At 48.1% G+C, this 22,071-nt stretch overlaps 2 protein-coding genes across 2 annotated transcripts; both read right to left on the bottom strand.

The window, feature by feature from the left end:
- Positions 1–8,701: 8,701 nt before the first annotated feature.
- LOC147958377 (uncharacterized) lies at positions 8,702–9,448 on the bottom strand. The gene is made up of 2 exons (XM_087534169.1): positions 9,430–9,448; positions 8,702–9,345 (listed from the first exon to the last, which is right to left on the bottom strand). Exons 1-2 carry the CDS (start codon positions 9,446–9,448, stop codon positions 8,702–8,704), a joined length of 663 nt encoding a protein of 220 aa, XP_087390295.1.
- A 653-nt stretch (positions 9,449–10,101) lies between these two features.
- Positions 10,102–11,749, bottom strand: LOC147958378 (uncharacterized). The gene is made up of 5 exons (XM_087532111.1): positions 11,733–11,749; positions 11,116–11,269; positions 11,020–11,055; positions 10,661–10,902; positions 10,102–10,588 (listed from the first exon to the last, which is right to left on the bottom strand). The coding sequence occupies exons 1-5, from the start codon at positions 11,747–11,749 to the stop codon at positions 10,102–10,104; spliced, it is 936 nt and encodes a 311-aa protein (XP_087388237.1).
- Positions 11,750–22,071: the final 10,322 nt, after the last annotated feature.

Raw genomic sequence — 22,071 nt, forward strand, 5'->3', positions numbered from 1 at the left:
TGATCAGTCAAGAAATCAAAGTCTGCTTGCATGCGAGTTAATATGTGGCCCTGCATGGTAGCTAAAATGGCATCTCTTAGTTTTTTGGATTAATTATTGCATTTAGGGACAGAAATCAGGGCTCTGATTGGAGGAATGACCGGTCAAGTTTCTCCTTCTCCTCCAATCTGCTTGCACCTTGGTCCCGCTGCACCTTCTAATGTGACTTATTACACCTAGACGGAGGGAGTCGTACGAGATACGGTGGCACACTGACTTAGGTCGAATATGCCCAAAATTGTGTGCATGTTATAATAAGGATTCACTTAAAAAGTATGTGAGTGAACAGAGGGATCAATTGGACAGTGTTCCCGAGCAGTAGCGAGATGTGTGAGGTAATATACACCGCTGGCGCTTTTAATTTTTCTTATTAATTTGTTTGTTTCACCCTTTGACTGGTGGGACCCAACGTACTACGTGGAGAGAGGTAAGGTGACTAAGGCTGCATTATTTCTGCACCACTGTTGTTGGGGATATAATTATTAGTATGACCCACCAGGAGGCGCCGGGTGACTCATGAAGCCCAAGACGACTCCAGCAGATGACGGGTTAGTTAAGGGCCCAAGGCCCAAAGGGTGACTTAAGGCCCGTAGAGATAAACCGCCATATGTGTGTAACTTGTACTATAAGGCAGGAATAGAGAGAAACCGAGCCAGACATTGTTTATGAGCCAGCCGGGACTCTATGAGCCGCGGGGCGTCGACCTCTGTATATAAAGGGACAACCCGACGGTGGTTCAGGGCTAGGAACATCAATCGAGAGCTAGGTCAAGCGGATTCGCTTCCTGGTTATCGAGACATAAGCAATCCCACTCAAAACTAGATCGTAGGCTTTTACCTTCACCGTAAGGGGCCGAACCAGTATAAACCCCGTGTCCTTTGTCCCAATTAACCCCTTCTTGCTTCCTAGTTGCGATGGCTCCACGACTAATTCCTTTCACTAGGACATCTGTCGTGACAATTCCACGATAGTTGGCACCCACCGTGGGGCCAGCGCATGGTGGATTTGAGTTCTTGAAGGACAACTTCGAAGGGCTCAAGGGATACGCTGTGGGCCGGATGACCAAGAGTCATCGCGGCAACCTCTATATCGACGACGCAGGCTGGGGCCCCGACGCCGGCTCAATTGAGTACGGGTACCGGGTCCCCTTCGGTGGAATTCACGTCTTCATCGGCCGGATCGACAAGCCGGGCCCTGAACCGGACATCTGCACCGACATCATCCAGACGGCTCAGCGTGCGAGACCTGCCCGGGTTTCGCCCGCCATGAAGCATGCCTTCGTGGGATGCATCCATGGAGGGGAACTTCCTGAAGGATCCATGTCTGACAATGAGACGACCATCTATTCTGACGGTGAGTCGTCCATGGGTGAGATGGATTCGTTGTATCAATTGCAAGACGGCGGGCTTGGGGGCTGTTTCGAGGGCCGCAGTATTCCGGACCCCTTTGAGCCGCCGAGTAGAGTAGGGATCTTCATGGCTGGCACTCAACCCGGTCAAAACTCTAGAGCTGCGGCAGCAATAACCACCGGATCAATGGCAGCCGGGGCAGGAGGCCTTGTGCGCCTGCCGGCTCAGGTGCTGATAGATCTCACGGATAGGCTGACAGCCCTGTTAACCGTCGCGGTTAAACCGGCGGATCAGGTTGAACATGACGCAGAAGTGGCGCGGTTACGTGAGGAAACAGCACAAGCCAAGGAAAACCTAGCAGCTGAGGACACCAGACTGGCCACAGAATGGGGCGCTTTGGATGCTCGAGCTCAGCAGCTTCAATCAGAAGCGTTCCAGCTTACGATGGATTTAAATGCATCAAATGAGGTCATGAGGATAAGGCACCAGAAGTCCCAATCCCGTCTGCCTTCGATTTATGATCCTAGAAACCTCTTCTGCACACCCGATGCAGGCCCCAGTACTCCGTCGGAGGTAAACACGGCTACGACGCCCGGAGCTGGAACGCCGGTCCAACCATGGGTGATGGAACCTCCTCGAGTGAACACTGCTCCACCTCAGTATGTGCCAACACCACCGGGTCATTATTCTAACCCGTTGGAGAAAATGATCGCTGCGGCGGCACAATTGGCGGCTCTCCCGGTGGAGGGCGACTCTCCAACAGCGATTGAAACACGAAGGGTCAGAGAACTTCTTCAGACGGCTCTGGCACAGCAGGAGGCATATTCTAACAGTCGAGACAGGATTCATTCGACCCCTCGCCCAAGCCGGAGCCCGAGTTATAGTAGGCATATGGACTCGGCGGTGATTTCAAGCAACGACCAGCGCCGTGACCAGCCGTGTGGGCGTGACCCGGCGTGTGATGGAGCCCCTAACTTGGTTGATCAGGACAAGATACGCCAAGAGGCTGAGCGGGCGGCTCAGCAGGCGATTGAGAAGACGGCTCAGCGGGCGGCTTACCAGTCTTTTCCGGTTTATCTGACGACTTCTATTGAGGCAGGCGCGACCACGAGAACGGGAGGTGTCCCTTGCTTAGTACCAGCACTGCGTAATGAGCGTTTGCCCAAGGATTTTAAGTGGCCTCGAAAGGTGCCTAACTACACAGATGACTTACAGCCCGGCGTGTGGATTGAAAGTTATGAGATGGCCATGGAATTGCTGGAGGTCAGTGACGCGGCAATGGCCAAGTACTTCACTATGATGCTGGATGGAATGGGCCGCACTTGGTTAAAGGAACTGCCACGTAATTCCATTGGTTCCTGGGCCGAGTTAAAGGCCCGGTTTATTCAAAACTTCAAGGACACATGCAAGCAGCCCAAGTCAATTGTGGACTTGACTAATAGCAAGCAAGAGGAAGGTGAGTCCACGACCCATTGGGTGCGCCGGGTGAAGGAAATAATACATTCATTTGATAAGATGGATGCCAGCTCTGTAGTCTTAATCTTGGAGAAAAACTGTCGTTTTCAACCTTTGAAGCAGAAGCTGGGGCGGCTCAAACGCGATTGCAATGACATGGGCCAGCTGATGGCAGCTCTAGTCAAATACGCCGACTCTGATAGTACCAAGGATCCCGCATCTGATAAAGAGAAGACAGTGAAGGGAAAGAATAACGGCAACACTAAGGGTCTTCAGCATAACCCGGCGAATCAAGGAGGTAATAATAAACGTAAGGCTGACGGTAGCTCGGAGTTTGTGGCTAATGCACAGGGTAATAATCAACAATGTAAGGGGAGGCCACCTCCTCGGTCTGGCGGATCAGGTCCCACCCTTGAGCAGTTGCTAAATGAGCCCTGTCCAAGACACGGCACCTGGGAGAAGCCGGCCACGCACCTGTGGAAAGACTGTACGATCATGAGGGCTTTCAAGAATTCTAACATGTTCGACGGCAATCATGGACCCGGCGGCGGTTCAGGCGGTGGCGGTTTTCATGGCCCGGATGGTGGCTCAAATTCCAACTTCCAAGGCCCTCAAGGCAACCAAGGTAGTTATAATCAGCAATCTGGCCAAGGAGGTCAGCAGCAGCAGCAATCCGGGTATCAGAGTAACCCAAAGCAGCTGAATAGTGGGCGATATCATGTGTTCACCACCAGTTTGTGCAAAAGGGACCAGAAACTTCATAAGAGGGTTGTGAACGCTGTTGAGCCGGCGGTTCCCCGTTATCTGAGATGGTCTGAGCAGCCTATTATATGGAGTAGGGAGGATCAGCCTCCCCGGGTTGACAATCCGGGTCTCTTGGCCTTAGTGGTGGCACCTCAAGTTGGTGGATACAAATTCAGAAAAGTGCTCATGGATGGAGGCAGCAGCATCAACATCCTCTATTATGAGACCTTTCATCGCATGGGATTGACTGATAAAAATCTCAAGACGTCCAACACTGTTTTTCATGGACTAGTGCCCGCTAAGTCGGCGTACCCAGTGGGTAAGATTGAGCTGGAAGTAGCCTTTGCGGATGAGCATGATTCCAGGGCTCAGAAGTTAACCTTTGAGGTGGTCAAAATTCGGAGCCCATATCACGCACAGTTTGGGCGGCCGGCTTATGCAAAGTTCATGGCACGACCATGTTATGTTTACCTGCAGCTCAAGATGCCGGGTCACAAGGGCACCATCACAGTGCATGGGAGTTGGAAGATAGCTTTGGAATGCGAGGAAGGCGACGCTGCTTATGCTGAATCTGTTTGTGCAACAAAGGAGTTGAAGTTCTATAAGGACAATGTTGACCCGGCGGACATGACGTCTTTGAAGGAGCCAACCACGGAACACGAGCCGGTAATGAAATTTAAGTCGGCCGATGACACCAAGCTTGTTGATTTTGTTCCAGGTGACTCATCTAAGCAGTTCAGTATCAATGCCAATCTGGATCCCAAATAGGAAAGCACGCTCATCGAGTTCATCCGTGAGAACCGGGACATTTTTGCATGGAAACCTTCTGACATGCCGAGTGTACCAAGAGAACTCGCTGAGCACACTCTTAATATTGATCCAAAATTTAAGCCGGTCAAGCAGTTTCTTCGGCGGTTTAATGAGGAGAGGCGTAAAGCTATTGGTGAGGAGGTGGCCCGGCTCTTGGCGGTCGGGTTTATTGTTGAAGTTTTTCACCCAGAGTGGTTGGCTAACCCGATGCTTGTACTCAAGAAGAATGGCACCTGGCGTATGTTTGTGGATTATGCGGATTTAAACAAAGCATGCCTAGCTGATCCTTTCGCTCTCCCTCGTATTGATCAAATCATTGATGCTACGGCGGGTTGTGAGCGTTTGAGATTTTTGGATGCTTATTCTGGTTATCATCAGATCAAGATGGCAGTTAAGGACCAGGAGAAGACGGCTTTCATTACTCCGTTTGGAGCCTTCTGCTATGTATCTATGACTTTTGGGCTTAAAAGTGCCCAGGCGACTTATCAGCGATGTGTGCAGAACTGTCTCCACAATCATATTGGGCGTAATGTTCATGCTTATGTGGACGACATTGTGGTGAAGTCCAGATAGAAGGAGACCTTGATAGATGATCTGAAGGAAACTTTTGATAATCTCCGGGTCTACAAGATGATGCTTAACCCAGCCAAATGCATTTTTGGAGTGCCAGCAGGCAAGCTTTTGGGTTTTCTGGTTTCTAACAGAGGCATTGAGGCTAACCCAGAGAAGATCAAGGCAATTACCTCTTTGGCTAAACCGGTGTGTATCAATGATGTTCAACGTCTGGCGGGTCGTATGGCTGCCTTAAGCCGGTTAGGTGAGAAGGCCATACCACTGTATCAGATGATGAAGAAGACGGACGACTTTGTCTGGAGTGATGCTGCTTACGCTGCCTTTGAAGATTTGAAGAGACAGTTAGCTGAGCCGCTGGTCCTTGCTGCTCCCATTGATAAGGAGCCCTTATTTCTATATGTGGATGCTAACACATGTTCTATCAGTGTTGCCATTGTGGTGGAGTGCAAGGAGGCTGGCAAGGAAGATCCGGTTCAACGGCCGGTTTACTACATCAGTGAGGTGCTTATTGAGTCCAAGCAAAGATATCCACATTCGCAGAAGCTTGTTTATGGGGTGTTCATGGCAAGCCGGAAGCTTAAGCAATACTTCTAGAGTCACCCCATCACTGTGGTTAGTTCTGCTCCTTTGGGAGATATCATTCAAAATAGAGAAGCCACAGGACGACTAGCCAAGTGGGCCATTGAACTTGGGCCTCATGGCTTAAAGTATGTACCACGCACTGATATTAAGTCTCGAGCACTGGTGGACTTCATCAACGATTGGACGGAGCTGCAGATGCCTGAAGAAATGCCGGACAACACATACTGGACTATTCATTTTGATGGGTCCAGGCAATTGGAAGGCTCGGGGGCTGGAGTTGTCTTAGCTTCCCCTCGAGGTGAAAAAATTTTTTATGTACTCTGGTTGATGTTTCCCTGTACTAAGAATGCAGCTGAGTATGAGGCCTTGCTCCATGGTCTTCGGATGGCTAAGGAGATGAACTTAAGCCGGGTAAGGTGCTTTGGCGACTCAGATTTGGTGGCTCAACAAGTATCAGGCTAGTGGGATTCCAAGGATCCTCTCATGGCGGCTTATCGCCATGAAGTTGATTCCATTGCTGGACACTTCAAGGGTTACCAGGTGGAACACATTGATCGTAGAAAGAACGAGGCAGCCGATGCTTTAAGCCGGCTGGGATCTCAGCGTAAGCCGGTGCCACCTAACACCTTTTTGGATGTTCTACATAACCCTTCTGTCAAGTTGCCTATAGAGGAAGACTTGGATGTTCCTGACCCGGAAGCACAACTGGTGGCGTCTCTTCACGTTATCCCAGATTGGACAGTGCCATATTTGGCTTACATCACCCGGGGCGAGTTGCCTGAGGACGAAACCTTGGCTAGGCAGATAACCCAGTGGTCTAAGTCAATGACGATTGCCAATGGGGAGTTACATCATCGCAGTGTCACTGGGGCATTTCAGCGTTGTGTCTCTCCTGAGGAGGGTCAAGAAATTCTTCGTGAGATTCATGAAGGAGATTGTGGCCATCATGCCGGTTCAAAATCCCTCGTGGCCAAGGCTTTTCTTCTTGGATTTTATTGGCTGATGGCTCATGCTGACGCGAAAGATCTGGTCAGTAAATGTGACAGTTGTTAGAAATTCTCACGGCGGGCTCACGTACCGGCTCAAGAATTGAGGATGATTCCAATTACTTGGCCGTTTGTGGTCTAGGGACTTGACATGGTTGGGCCTTTCAAAAGGTCCAAAGATAAAAAGACCCACCTCTTGGTGGCGGTTGACAAATTCACAAAGTGGGTTGAGGCAGAGCCAGTCAGTAAGTGTGATCCAGCCACGGCGGTTCATTCATGAAAAAGGTGATCTTTCGCTTTGGTTTTCCACACAGCATTATAACTGACAATGGTACTAATCTGTCAAAGGGTGCCATTAAGGAGTTCTGTCAACATGAGCATATCCCACTTGATGTTTCATCACTAGCTCACCCCCAATCCAATGGGCAAGCTGAGAGAGCCAATCAGGAAATCTTGAAAGGCATTAGGTCCCGGCTTATGGTTCCTTTGCAACGGACGCCGGGTTGTTGGGTAGAAGAGTTACCTTCTGTGATATGGAGCATCAACACTACCCCCAACAGGTCTACGGGTTACACGCCTTTCTTCATGGTTTATGGTGCAAAGGCGGTTCTGCCTAGTGACATCCGTCATGACTCGCCCCGCGTGGCGGCTTACGTTGAAGTTAATAATGAACAAGCCCGTCAGGCTGCACTTGACCTGTTAGATGAGAAGCGCGACTTAGCAGCAGCCCGCTTGGCGATTTACCAACAGGACCTGCGCCATTATCACAACCGCCGGGTTAAGTCCAGAACCTTTCAAGGTGACTTGGTGCTCCGGCTCATCCAGGATCAGTCTGATGCGCACAAGCTATCCCCACCTTGGGAAGGACCCTTTGTGGTCAGCAAGAACTTAAACAACGGGTCATACTACCATATCGCTGTTCGAGAGCACAAAGACTCACGTAAGTCAGAGGAGACCCGCCGGCCATGGAATATTGCTCATCTTCGGCCTTACTACACTTGAGCCACCGGCTCTCATGATGTACATATTTTGACGATGTATATATTATGATAAGTAATAAAGCAGGACCTCTGTCCTTTTCATCCTCAATGATCATATGTCTTTATTATTCTAGTTATAAAAATGACCAATTGGGGCCTGATCCCTCTCGGTTCAGCTCATGATCATATTCGAATCTAGCCGTTAAATATCATGATCACTAGGGGGCTTCCTGTTCAAACATAGGTCGTATTTGAACCAAAGAGAACATAGTTGTCAGTACCCTTTTGATCGGCACACTTCCAAACTCATTAGGGGGCTTCTTGATCGTATCCGAATCACAGCTCAACCCCTTTGGGTCTGACGTTGGTCGTATTCGAATCAGCCTCGTTAAAAAACTCTCAAGGTCATTAGGGGGCTTCCTGTTCAAACATAGGTCGTATTCGAACCGAAGAGAACATACCTGTCGGTACCCTCTTGATCGGTGCAACGCCAAATCCACTGGGGGCTACATGATCATATTAGAATCCTAGCCTAACCCTTTTGGAACGGTTTACTGATCGTATTCGAATCAAAAGCCTAGAATTTCTTCTTGTTTGCCTTAAGATTTTTTGAACACAATCTTTGATTTTGTCTTGAGATTTTTTTCTTGATTCAGATCTAAGTGTAAGTGTCGTGTAAATCTAACTCAGCTTGGGTCTTTTGGACGATAAGTCGCCAGCACACAACAAGCATCATGTATTTAGAAGTGAGCGACTTCTACAAATTGGGTTACCACCCTTCCTGTTCGGGTCACATAAACCGGCAGTACAAATCAAAGGATCACAGGTATGATATTATAGTTGTATTTTAAGGCTATAATTCATCACAGGCTTATCTATGACTATTTTTCATATTCTGGATTTTATGTAAGATATTTGACCCGCCTTGCGGCAAACCGCCAAGGGTCTTGTGATTTATTTCTGTATGCAGGACAGTTCAAAAACTTTCTTAAGCATAAGGAGAACAGATGATAAGTATAATACGGGTGAATATAACATGGCGGCTTAAACAGTGTTGAGCACCAAGCACGTGCACGATGGCACGACAAAACCAAGTTTCTTTCTACCCTATTACATGACTCCCTGAGTCCAAATGATTAACATTGTTTTTTCGGCAAAACATAAATATGAGCCGCCCGACGGATCAATTGTTTTGTTGGCCTGAAGCTTCCAGATCATCCCTTTCCGCTCCTCCATCTTGTTCCCTGTCCTGGAAGGTTGATGATGACCAGTCAATGCCACTCAAAGCTTCAAATTCACCTTCATCATCAATTAATCTGGCCAGGTCAACTTCAGGGGCGAAGGTATGCTTACGAATTGGAGGGATCAGGCTGATCACTTCATAATGCGGCGTTGGAATCCTCCGATTTTCGGCGTCATAACCCGGCTGGTACTTGGTAAGATCCGTGTCATCAGCAATCAGGGTGGCCACAGGGCGTATTTCCTTAACACAAGTGGTGAAGTCCTCATGTTCAAATGGTGTGCCGTCCTCCTTTAGGCTTGGATATCCAATGGCGATGTCAGCCTGGTCTAGCTCCGGTAGCCACGCCTTGGCCCGACTTAATGCAGCTACGGCTCCGGCTCTCGCAGAAGATCTCCTTAATTCATTAAACCGCTGAGGTAGCACAACAAGCCGCTTTAATACATCTGATAGGAGGGTGGGAACTTCATTCGATAGGGCCACTGCGGCTAAGGCACGCTGAGACCCGGTGTAGAGTTGTTCCACCAGCGTATAAACCGCCTTCAGCTTTATCAGCATGCTTTGGTTAAGATTGGAACTCCTGGGGCCTGCATTACAATGTCAGGTGAGTTGATGACAATATTATGCTTATTAGAAAAATTCAAATATTTAACACTTGCAAGGTGACTTACCAAAGACTGCTGAGACCATCTGAGATATATGGTGTTTTAAGCCGGATAATTCGGCGGTCACTTCTGCAAGAGCCGCCTCTGCTTTCTCAGCCCGATTGGTCAAAGTGATTTTTTCGTCAGCCCAGGCCTTCTTCTCCACTTCAAAGCCCTTTTTCAGTTTTTATTGTTCAGATACACTGAATTCAAATTTGGAGTTGGCTCTTTGGGTTTCAGTCTCTTGTGCTCCCAGGCAGTTCTTCAAATCAAACACTTCTGATTCAAGTTGACTACTGGTGGCCAATACAAATACCGGGTCAAAATCAGGATTTTCATGAGGCAATATTAAGTCCCAAGTCTTTTGTAAGCAATAACAATTGGCACTTGGGGGCTAATGTATACTGAAGAATTTTGCTTAAAGTGGCGGTTAATGATAGTAAGTCACAAGCACTTTGCAAGCAAGAATACTTGGCACTTGGAGGCTAATGCATATGGCTGTTACAAAGTATTTTATTTGATCCAAGCATAATAAGTACCGGTTCAAACATGCTACTTAAGCCGACCCTTGGGGGCTACAGCGTAAGCCGGATTTCTTATATATCTTGTCCAGACATATTACTAATGTTATCAGCTTGTTTCTAAATCTACAGCATATTTCATCATAAGCAATAGACTTGGGGGCTGGCATAGTAAGGATTAATAAGTGTAGAGAAAGGGTTGTACCTCAAACTTCGGGTGCACCTGCTTCACCATGTCAATTTCCATGTCACGGTTGCTGTGCACTTGGCTCATATAGCCAGAAAATATTTCTCCAATACTCATGTGAGTATAATCAGCGACATCAAGCTTAAATCTGCGGCGTTCCAGAAGTTCCTCCTTAGAGGAACACTTGGCCAGCATGGTTGGCCTCCCCGGCTCAACAAAGCCGGACTTGGTGATTTTGACATCAGAGTCTTGAGGATCATCCATCCTGCCCGGGCTAGGGACTTCCGGGTTTTCAGAACCATTGTCAGCTTGCTCGGCAGGCGGGTCAGCAGTGGGCATTGGTATATCATGGGTTGGCTCAGGAGGAGGCTCATGAGTGGAGGCTTCAGGTACGGCCGTTCCAAGTTCCGTCTCATTTAAGATTGGCTCTTCGGCCGACTTGTTCTTCTTCGCCCTTTTGTTGGGCTTTGCTTGTCCGCTGCATAAGATCAAAAGGTCAGTAATAATACAACAAATTAAAATGAACACAGGTTAAGCCGGTTATCATTACCCTGGAGCGGTTTTAAAAGCCGGCAAATTGGACTGCATTGACTCGCCGGAGGAAGGTGAAGTTTCTTGATAATTTGAGTCAGAAGAATTGAGTGGTTGACGAGTGAGACCCGCCAAAGGATAAAAGGAATATAAATCGGAGGTGACCTCATTCCGACGCTTTTTTGGTGCATTGGGTAAGCCAGAGGAGAGTTCCGCATCTTTGCTAGTCCGGGTCTGCCTCCAGCTCTCATGACTCTGTCGCTTCAAAAGAAATTGAGGATCGTGATAAGCTAAGGGATGTGAAAATCTTACTTTCCGGGCTACTCTTCGAATTTTCTGTCTTGGCAAAGGCTTGTAGTCGGAGGAAATGATAGTTACCTCTTCAGCTTTTCCATGACTGGTTCCTGTGTCCTCCTGCTAATAATGAGTGTCAAAAAGGTGGTTAAAAAAGGAGCCAAGAGAGTCAAGGGCTACCTCTGACTCAGAAGACTCCTCTAGCCGTAGCAAGTCAGAGGTGGTGGCTTTCTTGCCCTTCTTCTTCGCAACTTCTTTTCTGGCGGCTCTCTTGGCCTTCCCGGCCTTTTGCAGCTTCGTGATCATATTTGACTTTCCAGAATTTATCACTAGCCTGTGAAAAACAGTGAGAGTATGAGTAAAGACAAAACCTTAAGGGTGAAAATAAGAATACTTAAGTTTGGTGGCTTACCGTTGGAGCCGGGTTAGCTTTACAGAAGGGACTTAAGCAAAACTTGCTACAATCTGCTAGGCTCTCGTTCAGGAGCGAATTTTTCGTATCATCAATAAAATCTTCAGGTAAATCGACAGAACTGTGACGCAGAGAATCATTTTGCTCACCAGTATAGGTGCACATCAACCCGGCACGGCAGCTTAATGGAATGATCCGCCAAGCAACCCAGGCCGGACCAAATCGATACCACTCAAGCCATTCCCCAAAAGAGCCTTGACTTTGGACATGGTGGGGGCAAGTTTTTGGTGTTCAGCAGCAGATAGCTTGTCTGGTAAGGGATGAGTAGACTTGAGGCGCGAGGCGCGAAAGCCGGGCAAAGGGTTCTTATTAGCCGGAGAAGTACCTTGGTAGTAGAACCATGTCTGGTTCCAGTCTTTGGGATGGCTCGGCAGGTTTGCATAAGGAAACATTGCGTCTCTCCGACGTTGGATTGAGACACCACCAAGTTCCTAGCTTTGACCATTGGCACATTCATTCTGGCGGTTCAAGTAAAATAGCTCTCTGAAGAGTAATATGTTGGGTTCTTCTCCAAGATATACCTCACTGAACACTTGAAAATTGCAAATGTTAGACACGGAATTAGGTCCGATGTCTTGACAACGGAGCTCAAAAAAGTGAAGGACATCTCTGAAGAATTTTGAGCCGGGTGGTGAAAAACCCCAGTTCATGTGATCTATGAAAACAATAACTTCCCCCTCTTTGGGCTGAGTAAATTCATCCTCCGGATTAGGAGCACGATAGGACATGACTTCCTTCTTCGGCAGATAGCCGGTCTTCACAAAGTCATCCAGCGTACTATCTGTGACGATGGATTTAACCCAGTTGCATGTAGTGGGTGCTTTAGGTGCCATTGTGATGAAAGCCTACGACAAAGTAAAAATTCCCGGTTAAAATTTAAGCCGGAGAGAAATACTTCAATGCATATTCAAGATGGCGGCTTATAAAGGGGCCTAATGGTATATGGCTAATTATGTCAGATTATTTAAGCCGCCATGAGCAGTTAAGTTATTTGAGCCACCATGTGTGGTTGAGGTTATCTATTGAGCATTGTAACTAGAAGCCGGTGGTATGAGCCGCCATGGCTAGGTGGATCTATCAAGATGCAGACGTTGATTAAGTGTCACAAAAACAGGTTTCACAGATTGCAATCATTATTTTGGATCAACGGATGCTCAGAGAAGGAAAAATATTCTAGACCTAAAAACCAGTATAGAGGAGGTCATCAGTTCTAAAGAGGCCCGTGTACAAGAAAAGGGGATCTACTAGCATCTGAAATGGATGCGAAGCAGCTGCCGCATGAGTTTTACACTTCTTTTAGATCAAAAGAGGATGCGGTGGAGAAACCACGAAGAATCCGTGATGAACAGCGAAGAACATAGAAGAACTCGCAAACTCTAATGTGGATCTAAGGTGTGGAAAAGCAGAGACTTACGGACACAGATCTACTGCGGAGAGTTGCCGCCGTTCTCTGGACAAGCTTAGGTTGATGCAGCGGCCGGGGTCGAGGAAGACGAAGTGCGCTACGACGGCGGCGGAGCTCGAGCAGTAGTAGGGTTGCGAGAGGAAGAAGACGATGGAAAGGGGGGGAATGAAGAAAGACCAGTCGTGCCTATTTATAAGGAAAAGACTGATAAGTGGGCGTGAAAAATGAGGAGGCCGAAAATTATGGGTATCCAGCTTGTCAGGACGCCTCGATTCCTGGGATAGTTAGTAACGATAAGGATCCGTTGAGATATATTGGATAAAATATGAATTAATGAAAGATGATGTCATGGCGGGTCATTGCAAATCCAGAAGATGACGTCGTGGCGGGTTACAAATTTCCGTTCGATGGAGAGCAGAAGATTTTTCCTAAGGTATTGAAGATTGACATGAACCAGTTCAAATCAATCTGGGGCCTAATGTTGGGGATATAATTTTTAGTATGACCCGCAAGGAGGCGCTGGGTCATACTTAAGACGACTCATGAAGCCCAAGACGACTCCTGCAGATGACGGGTTAGTTAAGGGCCCAATGCCCAAAGGGAGACATAAGGCCCGTAGAGATAAACCGACATATGTGTGTAACTTGTACTATAAGGCGGGAATAGAGAGAAACCAAGCCAGACACTGTTTATGAGCTGGCCGGGACTCTATGAGCCACGGGGCGTCGACCTCTATATATAAAGGGACGACCCGGCGGCGGTTCAGGGTAAGTAACATCAATCGAGAGCTAGGTCAAGCGGATTCGCTCCCTGGTTATCGAGACATAAGCAATCCCACTCAAAACTGGATCGTAGGCTTTTACCTTCACTGTAAGGGGTCGAACCAGTATAAATGCCGTGTCATTTGTCCTGATTAACCCCTTCTTGCTTCCTAGTTGCGATGGCTCCACGAGTAAGTCCTTTCACTGGGACATCGGCCGTGACAATTCCACGACAACTGTGGATAGTCTTACCACCAAAGCCACATGACACGATTATGATTTAAATCCCAATGACTCCCACACAAAAAAAACATGGCATGCTTGTCACACGAATGCAGGAATGTATAAAAGGTTATTTTCCTCTCGTTGAACATAACGGGAGGGTTGTGTAGCTGGTTAGCCTGTTCGCTCATCAAACTTGAGGTCTCGGTTCGATAACTACACTTGAGCATAATTCGTGCCAGGAGGATTCTTTGACTGGTCAAAATGGATGGATACGGAGCTATACGATCAGCTGCAGCCTCGGCGCTTGTTTTCTAGGGTTTGCACTCTTCACACTCTCTCCAGTATATATATACACGCTGGAGCCTTAGCGCTTGTAGTTGCTCTCTTCACACTCTCTCACCCTCTCCAGATCTAAACAAGACTTCGTTGGCCTCTCTCTCTCCTCTCACTGCTGGTCTGCTTGTAGTTGCTCTCTTCACACTCTCTCACCCTCTCTAGATCTAAACAAGACTTTGTTGGCCTCTCTCTCTCTCCCCTCACTGCTGGTCAAAGAGCCGGCAGGATCCGTCCGCCGGGAAGGGAAGGAGGCTTAATGCTGTCGCCGTCGGCGAGGGAGGGAATCCACTACCGACGTAGTTGTTCACTTTCACCCAGCAGCGGTGCGGGAGGGCCTATGACCCCTTCTTATTTGCCGCCGTACATAGTGTGGGCCGAACGGCCTCCGGTCGCCCACCGAACCACACCCCGAGAACCTTAAGGTATAATTTACTTATTCCACATGCATTTCTCTAGCTGCATGTGAGCTTTTTCTGCTTCTGCACTCGAATCTAGGTGTTGGATCAAACAGGAAAGTAGTGGGGAAAGTTGTATACCATGAATCTAGGACGTGGTTCAAAGAGGAAAGGAATGGGGGAAAGTAGTGGGAAAAGTTGTATAGCATGAATCTAGGACGTGGTTCAAAAAGGGAAGGAAGGGGGAAAGTAGTGGGGAAAGTTGTATCGCATGAATCTAAGACGTGGTTCAAAGAGGAAAGGAATGGGGGAAAGTAGTGGGGAAAGTTGTATAGCATGAATCTAGGACGTGGTTCAAAGAGGAAAGAAAGGGAGAAAGTACTAGTACAGACTCGCTATCTAGCACCTACGTTGGTCGAAAAGGGAAAACAATGACAAACGCAGTACGCACATCTGTAACAAACTGATCTTTTGTTTTGGGGGACAAAGCTGTAGAGTTTGAGCAGGACTAGATTTGCTGCGCTCACATAGGGAAAAGGTGTCTAAAGATAAAAAAACTGGGACCAACACAAATATGCTCCTTGGTTGTTTGTTCTTTGTTGCAACAGGCTGTGCATCACCCCAGTACATCGGTAGATGCACATGGTGCGGGTGCGTCCACTGTCCCGTGCAACTCTTTAGGTGTTCTTAATCTAAGGCCCTATTTGGTTAAAAACTCTCTAGTCCCTACCTGCTTGGTTCCAGGGACTAAACATGGACTAGAGGTTATTAAATGACATGCTAAAATACCATGTTACCCCTAGTAATGAACTAATAGAGACAAGGTGAGATGCGTGGCAGGGGCAACTATTGGAAAAAGTCCCAAAAAGACTCTCCCTCGGGGTCTTATTTCTTTAGTCCCAAATGCCCACTTTTAGTCCCTAAAAGTCCCTCCTGTTTGGTTTAGATGGGACTGACACGGAGTTTTTTTAGTCGCTCCACCAAAATGTCCCTATAAACAAACACCCTCTAATAATGCCACTAGAAAATTGATTCAATGCCACAGTTAAAAGAAAATTACATGTTTAACGAATTTTATTGTTGATATAATCTCTCTGTTAATATTAATCAATGCCACCATTTGAGAAATGCTACTATCTTGCTTTCTTTCCCATTTAGATAAGGTAGATGCTTCTTTTTGTTGGCTTCTGTGTCATCCATCGTTATTGACCACTAGTTGTCTCCTTTGCACCTCTGTGTAAATAGGGTTATCTACTTCACCTCGTTGCCATTGTGACCTTTTGTTGCACTGCACAAAACACTTTTGTTTTAAGAGTGTTTTGTGTAGTTCAACCAAAATGTCACACCAACAACGTTGCCTGATTTCTTGATCTTAGTGGAACTGCACAAGAGGAGATCTTACTTCCTATCCGTGTTGGAAAATTTGGTTCAGATCTTCTTCTTGTGAGTTGTTCGAATTCCGCGTCATGAGAGGTCAGTACTAGCCTTCTTTCACATGATTCTGCAGTGCGCTTTCATATGTTGTGCTACTTGTACGGTAATGTTGCTTGATTTTAGTGAACTGCACAAATGGAGACAAGACTTCCAATCTGTATGTGCACCGTAATATCCCATTGAGGTAAGATAAGGATATTTCACAACTGTTGGCCTATATTTTGCCACTTTCATCAGAAAATTAATGTCATTGTTTAGTGCTATACTTGTGCAACCTAATTGACATGCCAAATCTTACATTGAAGGCGAAGCTTGTCTGTTATCGAACCAAGTGATGAAGGGGAAGAACAAGCGGAAGAAAAACAAAAATCAACTCCCGGTGCTGTAATGAAGCACTGGAACTGTGATGACACAAGTAATGATACAGTTTTGCATCTTAATTTATTGCTATGGCTGGAACGAGCAATTGTTTTGCCACTGATTTGATGCCACTCTTAATGTAATATGTAACTATCTCTACTTGTGCAAACAGGGATCTTCTTTGAAGATACCATATATTTTATTGGAACTGCACAAGAATATGTTGGAAACATTAAACTAATCGAGGAGTATATAGTAAGCATGGCCACCACAGTAGATAGCAGCAGATGGTTCCGGAGAAGTGCTTCATCTGTATGCTCTACACAATAAGCCTCCAAACAAAGGTTGGTACTCGTCCACTGATTCCATCCATATGATTGAGCTTTGTCATCTCTATTGGTGTTGTGCTACTGTTTAGATACTGTCATGAAAAAGTGGTATTGTCCTTGAGAAGTGCTTCATCTGTGTTGTTTTAAATATTTCCTTTTTTTCGAGCAAACAGGGATGCTAGCATTTAGTTGTCCTCTTGTCTTTGCACAACAGGATCATCCTCCTCTGAAGAAGAATATGGAGTACGTGAAGTGACTAGTTCCAATTATGCCAGGATGAAGAAGCCATGTCTATCTTCTCATCGGAAGGAGCAGTTGAAGGATGGTTACATTACCCCCCACAAGACCAAACTAACTTCAGCTCAGAAGGACTGACAAATCTCCATTTTCTTGTTGTGATACGCGAGTACAATATTGTTCTAGGATTCTTTCCGGTGAGTTTCATTTTTCTAAAAGTATGCTCTGCATGGACCATGTAGGTGCCTGTTTAAACTGTCAATTCATAGTATAGTTTGCTTTATACTAATCACTTTTTTGTATTTGTGCAAACAGGGGTGCTCAGCTTGATTTCAATGGGAACTGCACAAAATGTTCATGAATACATCGAATCATTCATTTCCACCACAAGAAAGGAGGTGCCGATAAGTGCAAGGCGTTGCAACATATAAGGGCGAAATCATACAAGCTATGCGTGAATTTGGTTGATTTTAGTGGAACTGCACAAATAGAACAGTTGGTTTATTTAGCACGAGGTGCCATGTCAATGTCCGAACTGATGGCAAACCCTACCCATTCCACAATCGTAGGCATTTGATATTTTGGAATGGGACAACCTTGTCAAATTTTGCTTATTGATTTTAGCAAGAAGACATGCGTTTGATATTTTCGAATGGGACGCCCTTTGCTGTCAGCAGCGCAGATCCATTATTTTCTTTATTCATTAGTTGTGAAGTAAATATTGGCTCTGACATGTGAATCACTGAGATGCATAATCATCGATTGTTTTGAATGTTCTCTATGAATTGCCAGGCCTGTGTGTTTGGTTGCAATGTACAGGAACGCTAAAAAGCTGCCCAAACTCTTAGTACTCCTTCTGTTCCTTTTTACTCCGCACATTGTGAAAGTGTATACTTTTTTCTATAAGATTGGTCAAAGTAGAGATACTTTGACTACAGACAAAACTTGTATGCAAACTAGAAAGGACTGGAAGGAGTACATGTGAAACTGCTGCAAACGAGGTGATCACCCTGGGAATAATGCTAGTACGTATTGTTTTGCATTTCATCCAATGCCATGTGATACAAGAATTCGAACTAATCGAAATAAATTCATTCATACACGGTTGGATTTCATATAAACATGTCAGATTTCATTACATTTCATACATTCTTCAACTAAAAAGGGGTGCTCTGGAGGTATAATTAATTAACCAAAGCTACCCACCTATGTCCGGCTGAGCCGAACAGAAACTTCAGTGACTTAACTGCAGGTGCAGTTGCGTAACTGACATGTGGCCCAGATGCCTGTTGGGCCCACGTGTCAGTCAGCCAACTACACCGGCAGTTAAGTAGAAGAAGCGTCCTTCTCCAACATAGCTCTCCAACTCCACGTCGCCGCCAAGGAGCTAACCGGCCGTCAGTGTTCAACCCGCCTAGCTTGGCTTCAACCGGAGGGTAGCAGCGGTGGCCTTACTTGGACCCGAGCGGCGGCGACCTACCATGTTCTACTCTTCCTCGTTTTCTGTGTGGCGCGGCCTCATTGGCAGCGGGGCGGGGCCTCGGCGGAGTCGGCAATGTCCTCTGTCTCGTCGCCGGTAGGCGGCGCCTCGGCAGAGCGGGGGAAATCATCCCCCTCGTTGCCGGTAGGGTGGGGCCTCGGCGGAGCCGGCGGAGCAGGGCCTCGTCAACGCCAGCAGAGCGGGGACTCGTCGGAGCCGGCATTGTCCTCTGCCTCGTCCTCGGTCTCGCCAAACAGCGCCTCGCCCGCTTCATCGCCCTCTTTGTAGACGGCCGCAGCCTCCGTAACCCGCATGCGGTACCGCCAGCGCTCGAGGCGGCCCTCGCGGGCGGAGCAGTACGAGTCGAGCAGCGCCTCCTGCTCCGCCCGCTCTGCGGCGATCTGCTCCTCCGCCTACAGGTGCTCCTGGAGGAGATGGTGGTTGTAGGCGGCGTCGTCCTACGCCTCCCGGAACTGATCCTCACGCTTCTGCCTCACTATGTCCATATATTGGGCATGGGCCTCGCCGATGGTCATGGTGCAATGCACCGGCGAGAATGGCGCAGAGGAGGGGGTTGGCGCCGGATCGTCGACTACCATGTTATCCATTGGGATGTCATCATCCTCCGGCTGCCTGTCGTCTAGCCAGTCCTCGGCAATGGCTTCCATCTCCTTGTGGTCCGTCGTCCGCCCATCCCGAAGAGCGCTGGAGCGTGAGGAAGCCATGGTGGGCAGTAGTGGTGTGGACAGGAGAAAGGGAACGGATGCGGATGACTGTGGCTATGACCGGTGCAGTAGTTTATATAGCAATGGTGGGCGGCGGAGGGACGTACATGTGGCGCCGGAGTAGCCGCCTCGGCAACTGCGTATCATTAATGTGGGCAGTGGAAGGACGGACGGACGGCACTTGTGTCGTTTGAAGGCGGAGCAATCGCGTGCACCGGGAAGCGGGGTGGGCGGTGCTGACTGTTTCGGGCGGAAAGCGAGCGCGGGCGAGGGAGGCAGTCTGGGTGGGCCAGGGCAGTCAGACTCATGCTTGGCATCGGGTCTGTCCAGCAGCCGGACATGCTGGCTCGCCAGCTAGCTCGCCGAGCTGAGCGACGACAATCAAACGATGGACGTAGCTTCCGACCAGGTGCTGGCGCCACTGTCCAAGCCGGTTCATGCCGTGTTCACCATCGAGCAGGTGCGTCCGCACTTCGACGCCCTAATGGCGGAAGAGCTACCGCCGCAGGAGGACCTGTGCTGCAACCTCCGTCTCCTCAACGAGCACCAGTGAACAAGTGAACGACAATGCCGTCGCGGACATGTGGCCCTATGATCCTGGCTTCCCGAATGAGCAGCGGGCGCTGTATCAGACCATCCGTAGGGCCCGCGAGGCCCTCTCCATCGTCCTTCGAGTTGTTGCGCTCGTCGTGGCGCCGCCGTCTCGCGTTGTCAACATGGTCAACGGACATGAGGATGAGGAGAGGATGACAGTGGGGACCCACCAGGGCCATAGCCACACGTATGCAAGTGCCTCCTTATTAGTATATATATATAATTATAATTTTTTGCTTCCTCCTGGTTTCCTGACATCACGGTCCCACACCATTGTCAACCTATGTAGTCAATAAATGAGAGAATTGCACAAGAAGCGGACGACAGCTGGGACCAAGTAGCTCGAGCAGTATTTGTGTTTTTGAGGTGTGAGCACTGCAGAGTTTTTCTTGAGCGATGTTTAGCCCAGATATTAATTTTTGTCCTCTGAACAACAACGAAAACATCACTGCATGTATTAACTGGGCGGGCTGTGGCCCATCTAGCCCAGGCCATATATCAAGCCCAGATATTAATTTTTTTCAAGCTGAAAATGGCTAGCCCAGCTATACTTTTTTTAGGAATACCCAGGCAAGGTCAAGTTGTTATTCTCTGCCCCGCTGGGCTGCAAATCTATCCTAAGAGGGATGCATTAGGCTTAACAAGAAAATGGGCTTTAAGAAATAATAAATGGGATGTAATTGTAAAAACTGGGCAGTAACTATAAAAAATGCACCAAACACGTAATTACTTTATAAAATATTGTTTTTGGATATTGAAAATTTTAATTTCATTAATTGTTGCGAGCGCAATGTTTCGTTGGATTTTTACGTAATATAAATTTATATTGAAATTGTATTTAATCTGACTAGAAATTTCGGCATAAAAATATTTCGGATCCCATCAAAATGTGGGGAATTTTATTGAATTCTGTTTTGAACGGTTGGTTGAAATGGGCTATACTTTGAACAAACTGTAAATGGGCTGTAGTAAATTCCATTAGAATTCAAAAAATGGCTGCACTCTGGTCTTCTTGCTCCAGCCGCCCAAAGCACCGCCGGTCGTGCCGCCTGCTCCTGCATCTCGTGGCCGGCTATGCTGCCGCAAAGGCATCACTGGCTCCTACTACTCCCACCGCTGGCCAGGTCATCCCTCCACTCACCCACACCCCCTGTTATTTTGTGGCGATGGCAGCCTCACACAGCAGCCGAACCAGTGAACCCTCGTACTCCTCTCCGCATGGGTATCCACTGTTGCGTCTTCCCCGACTCCGCGCCGTCCCCTTCCTAGGCCTCGCCTTCGTCCACCGTTGTGCTGCTCTCGGTGCGGCGTGGTCAATGTGGTCAACGACCGACTTCCATCGGAAGAGTACTGTATGTGGAGAGGCTGATAGCTGGGTCCACGGTAGCCGCAAGGAAGTGCCTCCTTATTACGTGCAAAATAATTACTCCTCCACCTGACAGCGGGGACCCACCGGACGGGCCACCGTATTTTGTGAAAAAACGTTTCCCCCTGACTGCTAGGACCCACCAGCTACATCTTCGCACGCAAGGAAGTGCGTCCAGGCAAAAAAATGATTCGCCCCCCTGACTGTTGTGACCCACCAACTACATCTTCGCACGCAAGGAAGTGCCTGATAGTCGGAACCCACCTGGTCGAAGCGTACATAGCGTTCTCATTCTGGTCGCGAATGTGTACGTACATACTAGTCGATGTAGAGGCGTGCATGTGTCGTAGTAGAGGCGCGCACGTAGCATGTACACGTACGTACAGCGGCTAGTGTGCAAGAAAGAAAATACGGCCACATACGTACATACAGGCGGGGTCTCGAACGCCTACTCGCACATACGTACGGCCAGGGCTCGTGTACATGGCTGGGGCGGAACTGAGAAACAGCGTCGTCGTCGTGTTCATGGGGAGCTAACCAGCTGGGTCGAAACGGAATGCGTTCTCGTGTTCATCGGGAGGGCTTGGACGGAACAGCCGATGGAAACGAGGCCTAGCATACCGCAGAATGGAGGAAACGGCCTTGTGTTCGAACAGCCACGTTCGAAATGGGATCCTGTTCATTGGGAGGGGTCTGGCGTACCGCAAAACAGAGGAAACGGACTTGTGTTGGACCTCCTACGGTCGAAACGGGGTCCTATTGATCGGGGGTTGTGGCGTACCGCAAAACGGAGGAAACGGACTTTTGTTGGAGCGCTACGGTCGAAACGGGGGTCCTATTCATCGGGAGCGGTGTGGCATACCGCAATACGGGACTCCACGGGATAATGTTCATCTCCATCGTCGACCTCCTCCAGCCTCCACGGGCTACTGTTCATCCACCGTCGACCTCCTCTAGCCTCCACCTGCGACTGTTCATCCACGGGCTCCTGTTCATCCAGCCTCCACTGCGCGCTAC

This window comes from Triticum urartu, chromosome 7A, assembly GCF_056163025.1.
Source record: "Triticum urartu cultivar PI428250 chromosome 7A, HENAU_Tu73, whole genome shotgun sequence".
Classification (NCBI taxonomy): Eukaryota; Viridiplantae; Streptophyta; class Magnoliopsida; order Poales; family Poaceae; genus Triticum; species Triticum urartu.